We start from the raw sequence: 12,494 nt of genomic DNA on the forward strand, positions 1-12,494 counted from the left end.
TCATTCTTATTTTTTATCACTATATCTCTTAACATGTAGAACAGTGACTGACACATAATAGGTATGCAATAAATATTTGATCAATGAATAAACAAGTGCTAGACACTGGAAATACAAAAGATTTACAAGAATGTCACTTGTCTAGAAGAGAACTGTCGGAACCGGTAGAGAGGCTTACAGCTTACTGGAGAGCTCATGGTCAGCAGTCAGGTTCAGTTCCCTCCTGTTCCAGGGTCCCTAACCTGGGCTACACCACCAAGGATTAACTGACACATGGAATTTATATAGCAACGTGAAGCAAAAATAAAAAGCAATGCTACGAGGTATTAAATGACTAAAGTGCTGATTAGATAGTACAGAGAATATGTAGGAATCCAATCTATTTTATTTATTTACATTTCTATCACATTTATTTGAATTCCACATCATTTCAGCAGGAACCCACTAAACAATTGCTTCATAAAAAAATAGGAGCCAAATAAGGATAACCTAGGTATGTAAAATATTTCCTGAGTATTTGAAAACCATTTAAGAGAAGTGTTGCAAAGACCCACTGTAAGCCACTGCCATGAAGTAGTAATTGCTCAGGTATCACAGGCTTTTCTGTCCAATAACAAAAGAGGAGTTGCTGTTAAAGCCGATAGCAATAAGGTACTCTTGAACTTGTTCACCTGAAAAGTTCTATGTTCCAACATTAGCACTCTTTCCTTAGAAAATAGACTCATGTTAAATGACATTTTGATGCGAACAGTTTTTAAAGTGAGAAAAGCCAAGTTTGGTGAAGCTGTGGGAAAATGGGGGCTCTCGTATAATTGTGGTCTAAGAGTAAACTGGTTCATGTTTCCAAAGGGCACTTTGGACACAGGTATCAGAGCCCTTATAATATTCATATACTTTGTCCAGTGTTCGTTTGTATGAGTTATCCCGAAGAAGTCATCAAAGTGGTGTACAAATATAGAAAAAAGTTTATTGCAACATCATTTATAATAAAATTAGAACCAGCATAAACATGCTTTAGTAAGAGATTAGTTAAATCATTATGTTATAGTAATGCAGCACAGTGCTTTGTAGGAAACAAAACTCATGTTGTTGAAGTACGTTCATGTTAGAGGCAAATGTTCACTCGAAGTTAAAAAGCAGGTTCCAAAACAGTGTGTGTAATATGGTCACAGTCGTTTAAAGAAATATATCCATATAGGGAGATTAGGGATCATTTTTATTTTCTTCTGTTGTTTTTGTTTGTTTTCTTCAATGGATGTATATTACTTCTGAAATCACAGTCACTATAGCATAAGAAGGACATTTGACCCCTTTGTTCCTTTTTCCACAAAGAGTATTCTGATTTCTATTGTAAAATATCGTTTCCTCTTAGAAAAAGGCAGAAGCAACCTTGTTTTTTAGCATCAACAACTGTACCTTATCTGCTTTGGCTCATGCCTTTAATCCATCTGTTCTGTCAAAGTGTGATATAGATACTGGACTGTAATGATTGCAATTTCATCTTTACATAAGTCATAATTTTGTATATCTTCTTGCCTGAATAGTTCTCTTCACCTGCTTAGATTTGGCTCTAATCATGAATGTTTCCCCCTTTCAGGTAAACAATTACAGTTTAGAAGAAGTAACACATGAAGAGGCGGTAGCAATATTGAAGAACACGTCAGATGTAGTTTATCTAAAAGTTGGCAAAGCCACCACCATTTATATGACTGACCCTTACGGTCCACCTGATATTACTCACTGTAAGTACCACGCTCAGTGTCATCTTTGAACAGCATGCCAGGTTTGCAAAATCGGAATTCTACAAAACTTGGCAAAGTCCTCTACTTGCACCTTCACTCTTTTTTAGCCTGTGGAAATACTTCAGGGAGATCCTGCACTTGACTCCCCAGTGGCCTTGGAGGCCTTACCTGATGAGTTGTCAGATTCACCCTTATGGAAAGGCTTGATGATGTATGTTATGGACAGTGTGATTACAACAGCATAGGGGCAACACATTTTTAAAATTTATTTTATTGAGGTATAGTGGATTTACAATGTTGTGTTAATTGCTGCTGTACAGCAAAGTGATTCAGTTATACATATATATATACACATTATTTTCGTATTCTTTTTTACATGGTTTATCACAGGATATTGAATATAGTTCTCTGTGCTATACAGTAGGACCTCATTGCTTGTGCATTCTATATATAATAGTTTGCATCTGCTAATCCCAAACTCCCAACCCATCCCTCCCCCAACCCCTCCCCCGTTGGCAACCACACTTCTGTTTGCTATGTCTGTGAGTCTGTTTCTGTTTCATAGATAGGTTCATTTGTGTCATATTTTAGATTCCACATATAAGTGATATCATATGGTATTTGTCTTTCTCTTTCTGACTTACTTCACTTAGTATGATGATCTCTAGGTCCATCCATGTTGCTGCAAATGGCATTATTTCATTCTTTTACATGGCTGAGTAGTATTCCAAGGGGCAACGCATTTTTAAAATCTGTTTCTCAGGCCCCTAAAGCATGATAGCTCTCATGTCCTAATAGTCTCTCTTCCTAGTTCAAATCTGTATAGCAGCAGAGTGGAAAAGAGGGGCTGGCAAAATAAACCAGAGATAGCACTGTGCTTCTTCCTGGGGGAAAGGATCTTGCCCTCAGTTGGTGAAATCATAATCCTTAATAACTATCATTATAGTTCTTACCTTTACCAGCATTTGATATATTGGCAGGGAAGCCAGAGAAAATTGTTGATCACTATGACAGTGGAGATGGAGTGGAGGTGTGTGCTTCTAGGGCAACAACTAACAATGAGATGCTCTACTGTGTCCTCACAAAGTCCACTGCTGCATAAGCCCCGTGTTTTCCCCTCTTCTTAATAGGTCAACAAGAAGATTCTGTCCTTGGGGACTAGATTTAGAAGCAATTCATTTCTTTGATGTGAGTTTAAGGGAGAGTTTTGTCAGCATGAGTAAATGTGCTCATTCTGAAATTCTGAGAAACCATTTGTGAGACTGGGAACTCAGAATGTCTTCAGGACCTGTCATTAATTAGTACTATGGTCTTAAGCAAGTTGTTTGACCTCTCTTAGATTTGGACGTTTCTCTTGAAATTTAAATGTTGAATGATTTTGTTATCTGCCCCATTACATTAGCTATTGCTTTTCTTAATGGTGATTCTAAAATGACTTGCCCCAAAATATGTCTTTTTGTCAAGCAAGAAGTAAGATGAGATCAGCCTTACCTCAGGATATGAAAGAGTGTTAACTTTCAGAGTTTTTCAAACTGGATAAATTTAGAAAAATCTGTTTTGAGGCTCTGTGAGCCTCTTCTTGAAGGGCATATAAGGTCAACATCCAAGAGAAAAAGGAGAAAACAAAACTTGCTATTCAATTCAAGAACTGTGTATTGAGTAATTTCAATACACGCAAGACACCTTGTAAGGTAATATGTGCGATACAAAGGAGATAAAATCATGGCCTTCATTGAAAGGAAGGCTAATGCAGATATATAAATAGTAGCAATATCTGGCAGACTGAGAGGGATGTACATGCCATGAGAGAGGTAAAAATAAATGTCCTTTGGGCACTCAAAGGAAAGGGATATCACCTGTCTTCAGAAGATCAGAAAAATCTTTACGCAGAGGGTGGCATTTGAATTTTATCTTGAAAAAATGGATGAGATTTCGGTATCAGAGATGGGATAGGAGAGAGAAGTTGCAGGTAGCTGGTAGAGTGGAGCAAAGGTACAGATATTGGGGAGAACAGGCCTTACTTAAGGACCATAGGAGATTCATAAGGGGGGATATTGAAATGAGTCAATCTTGTAAGAATGGTGAAAGGGAGAATTTATATTCAATACAGTAGTGGCAATGGAGAGTGTGTAAGCAAGAGAACAGCATGATCAGACCTGGATTTCTCAATGTATAAAATGGATTTTGGGAGAGAACAGTGGCAGGAGACCCAGTTAGGAGGGCTTTTCAGTCACCCAAAAGGGGGATGAATTGGGGTGAGGAACAGAAGAGAAAGGCCAGAGTTAGCCTTTCTGGGATGGGAGTAGAGCATATTTAGGGATTAAAGTCTTATACAAGAACTTGCTCCTAAGAGCTTTCTGCTTTTGATGGTTTGATATTAATTACGTGAAAAGAATGTGAGCTCTGCAATTAAAAAGCTAACATTTTTATTTCAATAGAAAATTAATCATTGTTCTGAAAATATGAGTGCTGGGTCTCTCCTCCAGTTTTTCTCTTCAGCTAATTATACAAACTGGGCTTACAGATATGACTGTTATTACATCTTTCCAATCCTTAAGGTCACCATGTGCTTGTACATATTAATGCAAACCAACAGCAACTCCCTCCTCTTGAAGGATCAGAAAATTCTTAGCGTATAGCAAAGCCTTTCTATTTTTAACAGAACTGTAGCATGACACATTGAATCACCCACATAACAGATTTCTTTTCTTTTCTTTCACCCCTTAGCTTATTCTCCACCAATGGGAAACCATCTCCTCTCTGGCAACAATGGCACTTTAGAATACAAAACCTCCCTGCCGCCCATCTCTCCAGGAAGGTACTCACCAATTCCAAAGCACATGCTTGTTGAAGACGATTATACCAGGTCAGATATGCTTTTGGTTAATTGGGTTTGCGATCATTACAAGGAAGAAATTGCATTTGCCTAACATGGCAGCTGTTGCTTCTCAGCACCATTCAAACTTATGATAGTCTCACCTCAAGTGGAAATCTGCCAAGACTTATAAACATGTGTCATTGTCCTCTGTTGGAAGCAAAAACCACAAATTCTTTGTGGAGAAGTAGTAATAGACACACAAGCATCACTTTGCAATCTGTTAGGACTTTCGATATCTAACACCATTTGAGCTTTACAGCTATACTGTAAGATAGGTATCATTACTCAAAGACAGAAGATGGTGCTGAGGTTCAGAAAGAAGGAAGTAGCATAGTAGTATGTACGCGTCCCCTTGTAACCACGTATCTGGTTCGTAGAAGAGTCAGAACTGAAAAACTCTGGGTTTTTTTTTTTTACTCTAAATTCCATGTTCTTGCCACCAACAGCTACACATAATTCACTGGAACTGAGGCTTCAGTCAGTCCTCCCCCGAGTGCAGTAACTACAGGTGGAAAGGAAAGGAGTGAAATTAACTCCAAATGGTTTGAATTTAATATATCTCAGTCTCAAAGGGGAACAGGACAGGATTTTAGGACACGGCACAGAACCACATGGGTAACCCCACAAAATACAACTAAATTTAGGGCTTCCCTGGTGGCGCAGTGGTTAAGAATCCGCCTGCCAATGCCAGGGACACGAGTTCGAGCCCTGGTCAGGGAAGATCCCGCATGCCACGAGCAACTAAGCCCGTGCGCCACAACTACTGAGCCTGTGCTCTAGAGCCTGTGCTCCGCAACAAGAGAAGCCACCACAATGAAAAGCCCACGCACCCCAACGAAGAGTAGCCCCCGCTCGCCACAACTAGAGAAAGCCCGCACGCAACAAAGAAGACCCAATGCAGCCAAAAATAAATAAATTAAATAAATAAATTTATTTTTTTAAAAGAACTAAATTTAGCTGGCATGCCTCTGAAAAAGTCAGGTCTGACAGTTCAGAGAAGACCAACTTAGTTTACATCATGGTCACTGGTCAGGTTTAAGTAACTTTTGGATGATGAACAAATGAATGAATGAAGGGGTAGATGAATAATAGGAAAGGTACATTTTTTTTCTTTTTTATCTTTAAATGTTTTTGTTCCAAAGTAATACGTGCTCACTGCATTTGGTGAGGTAATGCAAAGATGTTCAAGAAACAGAAATCTCCCTCAAGCCCGGCAAGGTTCCCAGTGTGGCATTCTGGCTTGAACCATTCATACCTTTTCTATGTTCATACAGACGTGTACAAAGCATACTCAGATGTAGGTGGGGCTTGACATTGTTTTTACAAAATAAGTTTGTATTTTACACATTGCTTTGCAACTTGCTTTTCTCATTGAGAAAAACTTTTACCCAAAATGAGATTGCATACAGATATGTACACTTTTTTTCTGAAAATGTTTGTGTGGAAAAGCGATACAGATGGATCCTTTAGTTTTATATCCTGCCTGTCTACTGAAGTCATTTGTCCGCCTTTAAAAAAATTGAGGAGACTTCCTGCTGCTTAACTTTCCTTGCTGGTGTCCGTGTGTGCTTTGGTCTTTTCATTCCTTTGCTATTTCTTTTTAAATGATTAAGCATTTTCCATTTATTTTGCAATTTCAGGTTTGCTGAAGTGGCTTGTTACATCTTTAGCCAAGGAATGGAATGTTTAGATGCTGCAAATGTGCATCTGTGGTTTAAATCAAATATAAACCTCTTTCTACGCTGATATGTCTAATCTCTATGCTCTTAATTAAAATGAAGGCTGCAGCAAAGATAATCCTCATGGTTCTCTAAAGATTGTATAAATATAGGCACCTTTATTCACCAGAGCAATAATCTATTTGCTCTCATCCTATCACCAATATTTGATAGGATTTTAATTTGAAAATGTCATTTTATATTACTAGGCCCCATAGTGAATTAAAATTTATTAAACCCCATTCATAATCCAGGCCCTTTGCTAGCTGTTTTACTTACACTATCCTTTTAATCCTCCCCAAAACACAGAAAGAAGGGCTGTCATCCCCATTTTAGAGCTGTAGGAATTGAAGCTCAAAGAGGTTAGGGAACTTGCTTGTGGGCACACAGCTTTTAAGTAGGAAAACTGGGTGCCCTGCCAGCTTTAAAATTCTGGCTAGGAAGAAACATGTTAATTTTCTCCTTATTTTTAAAATGAAAACCAAGTCATGTAAAACTGTTCTCATCATAAAAAAAATATGTGGCTAGAAAGGGACCTAAGAGTTTTGATGAGCTCTGAAGACAATTAGATCCAGTCTGAGACACACTTCTACCACTGGCTGACTGTGTGAGCTTGGGCAAATCTTTTAACCACTGCAAGCCTCAGTTTCTTCATCTCTACAAAGGGGATAGTAATCAAATCTTTCTCAATAGGTTGTTGTAATGATTAAATGAGATAATACACACAAAGAACTTATAACAGTGCCTGATACATAATGAATATTAAATGAATGTTATCTGTTTGCTGTAGGTATACTCATTATAATTCTCAATCTACCTATTCGCATGGAATATTTCAGATGGTGTCTGGGGAAGAGATTTCATTTCTCCCTAGATTGATATACCTCAGTGTCTTACTTCTTGCGAGCTTCCTTCCTTGCCCTCTGGCAGGACAATCTCATAACTTTGCACGAAATCTTCTGAACGTCTGGTGCCTGGGAAACTTGTGAAATAAATTATATCAGTTTACACACACAAACACACAGACACCTCACTCACGTCCTCACCACTGCTGTATCCTCTCACAGGTGCTCTGTGCTATAAGGCATTACCACAGGTCTCAGAGGTAAATATTTTCTGAGGCATATTCACCGCTTTATTCATGAATATTCATTGAATACTTCCTACTAGACAGTGGGCACTGCAGTAGAGATGCAAAATGGAATAAGAAACAACATCTCTAAGAACTATCAAATTGGGACAAAAATATACGTGGAACCAGTGGATCCCCCAGTACCTATTCCCTGATGGTGCAGACCCCCTCCATGAAGTTTCCCATAAAGCCTATATGTATATTTTTAGTCCTGAGATTTTATACTTTGGTGTCAAAATGCCCTTTCTTTTATGGTAGTCAATGGCAGTTACTTATTATATCCTAACCTAGAAAATGAAAAGTTGGCAACTTTATATTAGTCCTCATTTTTTAAATGTAAAAGTACTGTAAAACCCCAAAGTGTGGGAACTACTGACAGAAACAAACAAAATTAGATCAGTTCAGTGAAGTACTCTCGTGTTGCCCTAGCAGAGTTCCCCAGCACCAGAGAGGCACTTAGTAAATATTTATAAATAATTTTTTTGAGTTTTACGTGAATGCCACAGGAACAGACTGTGACCTCAAATAACGTTTTAAAGAGGAGATAACTCTTGTGTTTGAGCTTGAAAAATGTGTAGGCATTCGTCAGGGAGTCAAGAGATCAGGAAGGGCACTCATGGTAGGGGATAGCACATGCATACTCAAGGAAGAATGTGAAATAGAATAAAATGAACACACCTGTTATAGTTTGAATACAAGGCTCATAAGAAAAATGGTACCTACCTTTAAGTTGTCTTTATATTTCTATCCTTTCTCTCATCTGCAACCTAGTCATAAGATTGGAAATACATAGAGTAATAAAAACAAAAAGATCACTACTATGCACTATTACGCTAAGTGCTTTCATATACGTTATTGCTCCGATATTATTTATATAATTTTCTTAGTGTTGATTTCTACAGGTAACAAAAATGAGTTTAAGTAATTTTCTCATATCATACAGCAAGCAAATAGAAGAATCAAAATCTGAATTCAGGTCTGTCTTCAAAGTCCTCATCCCCATCCCCCCAACCCACCATCTCATACAGTCTCTTTTTATGTAAAGCTGTTGGGTAAAGGGGATTGGGCTTGTATCAGGAGACTGGTACTACCACTTACCACCTAGATAACCCTGAATAAGCCATTCAATCTCCTGAGTCTTGATTTTCTCATCTGTCAATTTTGGTCCTCAAATTTCCTCATGGAATTGTGAGGTTTTAATGTGATAACATGTGTGAAAGTTGTCATCTTTAGAGAGCTATATAAAATTATTATTAGCCTAAGGTGCTATAGTAGCTTACATTTGGGGCCTACTTTACATTTTCCTAAAATAGTAAATCAAGGGAATGAATCTTTAATGATGGGACTGGGGCTGACAGGGAAACATTTCTGTGAAATGGGAACCTTCCAACAACCTATAAAATTATATCAAATTGGCAGTCTTTTGTTCCAAATGTTCATAATATTTTACTCTATCTGTTGTAAGAAATATTTTCCTATCTTCCTGATTTATATTCACTTTTGTTGGGGGAAATACAGTAAGAATTTTAAGAAGAGTTTTGATTAGAAGAATGCTACAATGGCTTACCTGGAATTTTTTTAAATCTCTTTTACTATTTAAGGAAATGTGTACCCGAGTAAGCTGGGAAATTTTGTTTTTCCTCAATTTAGAGAAAGGAAGACTAAACAAAAAAGCCTTGGATGAAATTCTCTTAGTAGAAACCCTACTGAGGCCCTTATAAATCAAAATTATTATTATGTAAATACTCTTGTCGTCAATTTTTGGAAAACAAAGCTGTTACAATGATGCTGAGATGGTTTTTTAGCTCATAGAATTATAGACTATCAGATTTGGAAGGACCATAAATGACTATAGAGTCTAATCTTCCTCCATTTGATGGGTAGGAAACACAAGGCCTAACATGATTTGTTGGCTATCCCTAGGTCCCACAACTTGTAAGTAGTAGAATCAGATTTAGAACCCATGTCTTCAAACACCCAGTCCAGTGCTCTTTCTATTTCTCTAAGCTGATGTTCATTTTTTTATGATGGAGTAAGAAGCTATAATCAATCAATGATCACCTGTGAGCAGTGCCCACTTTGTACATTAGCTGCAACTATGGATTCCCTCTCTACTGAGCCAAGTCTTCCCTGGTCACCTAGAAGAGATGCAAACCTCACACCCTCACTATCTGGTTAAGTATTCTCAGGATACACAAACAAATCATTGATACTAAAATGAAACCCAAAAAAATTGAGGGTGCAGAGTAAAATATCTCTATCAAGATGCGGGGACTTAATTTCCCAAATTATGAATGTGATAAATGCTGTTATGAAAGCCAAGGACCTAAACTATCACTGTGAGCAATATATTTCCCAGTTTTAGAAACCAGGTTCACCTGGCCCTGAACTTATTGTACCCAAATGTCTCTCTAACTGGCTCTATATAATGTTCCCTCACATAATTTGGTTGAGCAAAAAGCAAAAGCCGAATAAAGTCTCAAGAAAGATTTCTTGTCTCCAGAAACTTTCAAGGACCACTCCAAATTGTGACTCTGATATTCAGTTTGACTCCCTTATTACTAAATAGATATGAACCCATCAGACTAGAGTCTGCCTCCCCTCTTCTCTCCCCAAATTATAGAACATTAGTTTACTGGACACAGTATCTAAAATGTATTCTAGTTCTTTTCTCTTTCTCCCTTTCATTCATTCATTTACCCATTCAATGAATATTCAAGCTTCTACCATGTGTCAAGCATAGTTATTAGCAACAAAATTACAATGGTGGACAAACCAGACAAGGCTCTGGCCCTTAGGGACTTTACATTCTAGTGTATTGAGTAGGAGATATATAGATAAATGAGTTATAGATAAAAAGTGCTATAAGGAAAATAAAATAGTATGATATGCCATAGACAGAGTTTGGGGAAGAGAACAGTGTAAAGGAGGACAACCAGGGAATGTCCCTCTGAGGAGATGGGATATGAGCTGAGACCTGAATAAAAAGAAAAAAAAGTGGTGATACAAAGATCAGAGAAAGAACATTCCAGGAAGAGGAAATAGCAAAGCCAGAGTCCCAGAGGCAGAAATAAGTTTTGTGGGTTCCAGGAATATAAGGAAGTCAAGCTTGGCTGGAAGAGATGAGCTAATGGGAGCATGGCAACAAATTAGGTTGGAAGAGTCTGCAGCCAGATGATGTGGGACTTTGTAGGTAATGATGAAGAAGTGTAGGTTGAATTTTAAATGCATTGAGAATCTATTAAAGAGAAGCAACCAGGAGAATGAAATTATCTGATTTATAGATTTTAGAGCTAGATTCAACAGCCGTGGTCCACAGGAGAGACAGGCCTGCTTCAGTCAGGCTGATTTACCACTGGCCATTGCTACGCTTTTTATTCGCTGTCGAGTAAGCTTTCAGAAACACCATGAGTGTTTGCCACTGTTGTTGTTGTTTTCCTTGGTGTTTAACTTTGTGGGTCAGAACTGGTTAGAAGCTAGATCACTGTTTCTCAAATATTGCTACGCACATGCCCTTAGGCCTTGAAAAAGGAATTTGTTCTCCTCAGGATCTGGGGTAGAACATGAAGCTTTCCGTGCAAGCATGAAACATACAAAGTCTTATGTTTTGTCATAAAAGTTTGGGAGATATCCTTGTTTGCTTTAATACGGAAATATTTTGATTAGAAATTTAATTGTTTTTATTCGAAGTCTTAATGTAAAATTGACATACCAGATGGGTTTTCTGGGGATACTAAGTCCCTGGCAAATAGCATAAGCCCCAAGTTGCGGGTGAATACCCAACTTTGAGAAGCACTGAGCTAAATTACACAAACGTGTCAGTTATTAAATCTGTGTTATAGAAGCCACCTCTTAATTGTATCTCAAGTTTTGTGGTCTCCGTTAGGGACAGGTTCTCAAAGGATCAGTCAGCACTTTCCATCAGTGAAGTCTGGTCCTATTCTAGGCTCTCTTCTTTTTAACTTATATTTAATGACTTAAAACCATTTCTGGATGAACTGGAAGGTCCTTCTTTTGACATAGGAAAGAAATCTTTTCTCACCTGCCATTAACCAAGTATAGGAAAAAAGAACTGGGTGTGCCCTAGGCAGACAACTGTGCCTGCTTTAGAATCGGGATCTGGACAGCAGAGTGTTGAGGTGGGTGTGCCTTGGAGCCACCCTGCTCAGGGTCCTGCCTCGACCGCTTCCTGGCTGTGTGACCTTGGGCAAGTTACCTAACTGTGCTTTGCCTCCGTTTTCTCATGTTTAAAAGGAGCAGAATAATACTTCCCACCTCATAGGCTTATTGTGACAAGAAACTGAGTTAATACATGTAAAGTTCTTAGAAAAAAAGTGAGCACTTGATAAATGTTACCTCTTGTTAATACCATTTAAAACAAGGATTTAAGATGAACTACTCCACAAATAAAATCATTTTTTGGTGGAATGGAATCATTTGGTAGAATGCATACCAACAATGGTATGCAGACGTTCAAACAAAATCTACATATAAGTTTTTTTCAACTAATTTATCTCCCAGAACACCTTAGAACATTGTATTACAGGAAGTCCTATAGTCTTAATGCTTTATTAAGGATCTTTATTTTTATTAACACAATGAGTATCTATTACCCTCTTCATTGAATATATAATATAGGATTCAGTGGAACCAAATATGATAAAAACTAGTCTATCAGTCTGGTTTCTGTGGCCAAATACAATTATCCTCTGGATAATTTCTTGATTTTGCCCTATATTCTTCATAGTAGCACTCAACAACCAACACCATGTAGATTTTCCCTCAAAGAAATTCTGCAAAGTATGGCATCAGACTCCTCACAGCCTTTGTAAAGTGCATTATTGAACTTAACCAAGTCAAAGATTCATCAACAGTGTCTCTCAGTTATCTGTTTTGCTCTGTGCTGCATGCCTGATTTCTGCAGTGGGGAGCCTGGCACTGTAACATCTCTCTTGAAGCAAAGGATAGTAATGAGAAGGGGTGACTGGGACAAAAGGGGTGAGACAGATGGAGGATAACACACT

General features: G+C 38.0%; 1 protein-coding gene across 17 annotated transcripts in view; it reads left to right on the forward strand.

The window, feature by feature from the left end:
* Positions 1–12,494, forward strand: part of DLG2 (discs large MAGUK scaffold protein 2) — a 2,039,030-nt gene that overhangs the window by 1,518,223 nt on the left and 508,313 nt on the right. For all 17 annotated transcript variants that reach the window (XR_005020917.1, XM_036860586.1, XM_036860590.1 and 14 more), the window contains 2 exons: positions 1,598–1,742; positions 4,470–4,608. Coding sequence is in view for 16 of the 17 variants with exons in the window: in XM_036860586.1 (XP_036716481.1) it covers positions 1,598–1,742; positions 4,470–4,608 (284 nt within the window). In the remaining variant the exon portion in view is untranslated. The remainder of the gene's footprint in view (positions 1–1,597; positions 1,743–4,469; positions 4,609–12,494) is intronic.

This window comes from Balaenoptera musculus, chromosome 8, assembly GCF_009873245.2.
Source record: "Balaenoptera musculus isolate JJ_BM4_2016_0621 chromosome 8, mBalMus1.pri.v3, whole genome shotgun sequence".
Taxonomy (NCBI): domain Eukaryota; kingdom Metazoa; phylum Chordata; class Mammalia; order Artiodactyla; family Balaenopteridae; genus Balaenoptera; species Balaenoptera musculus.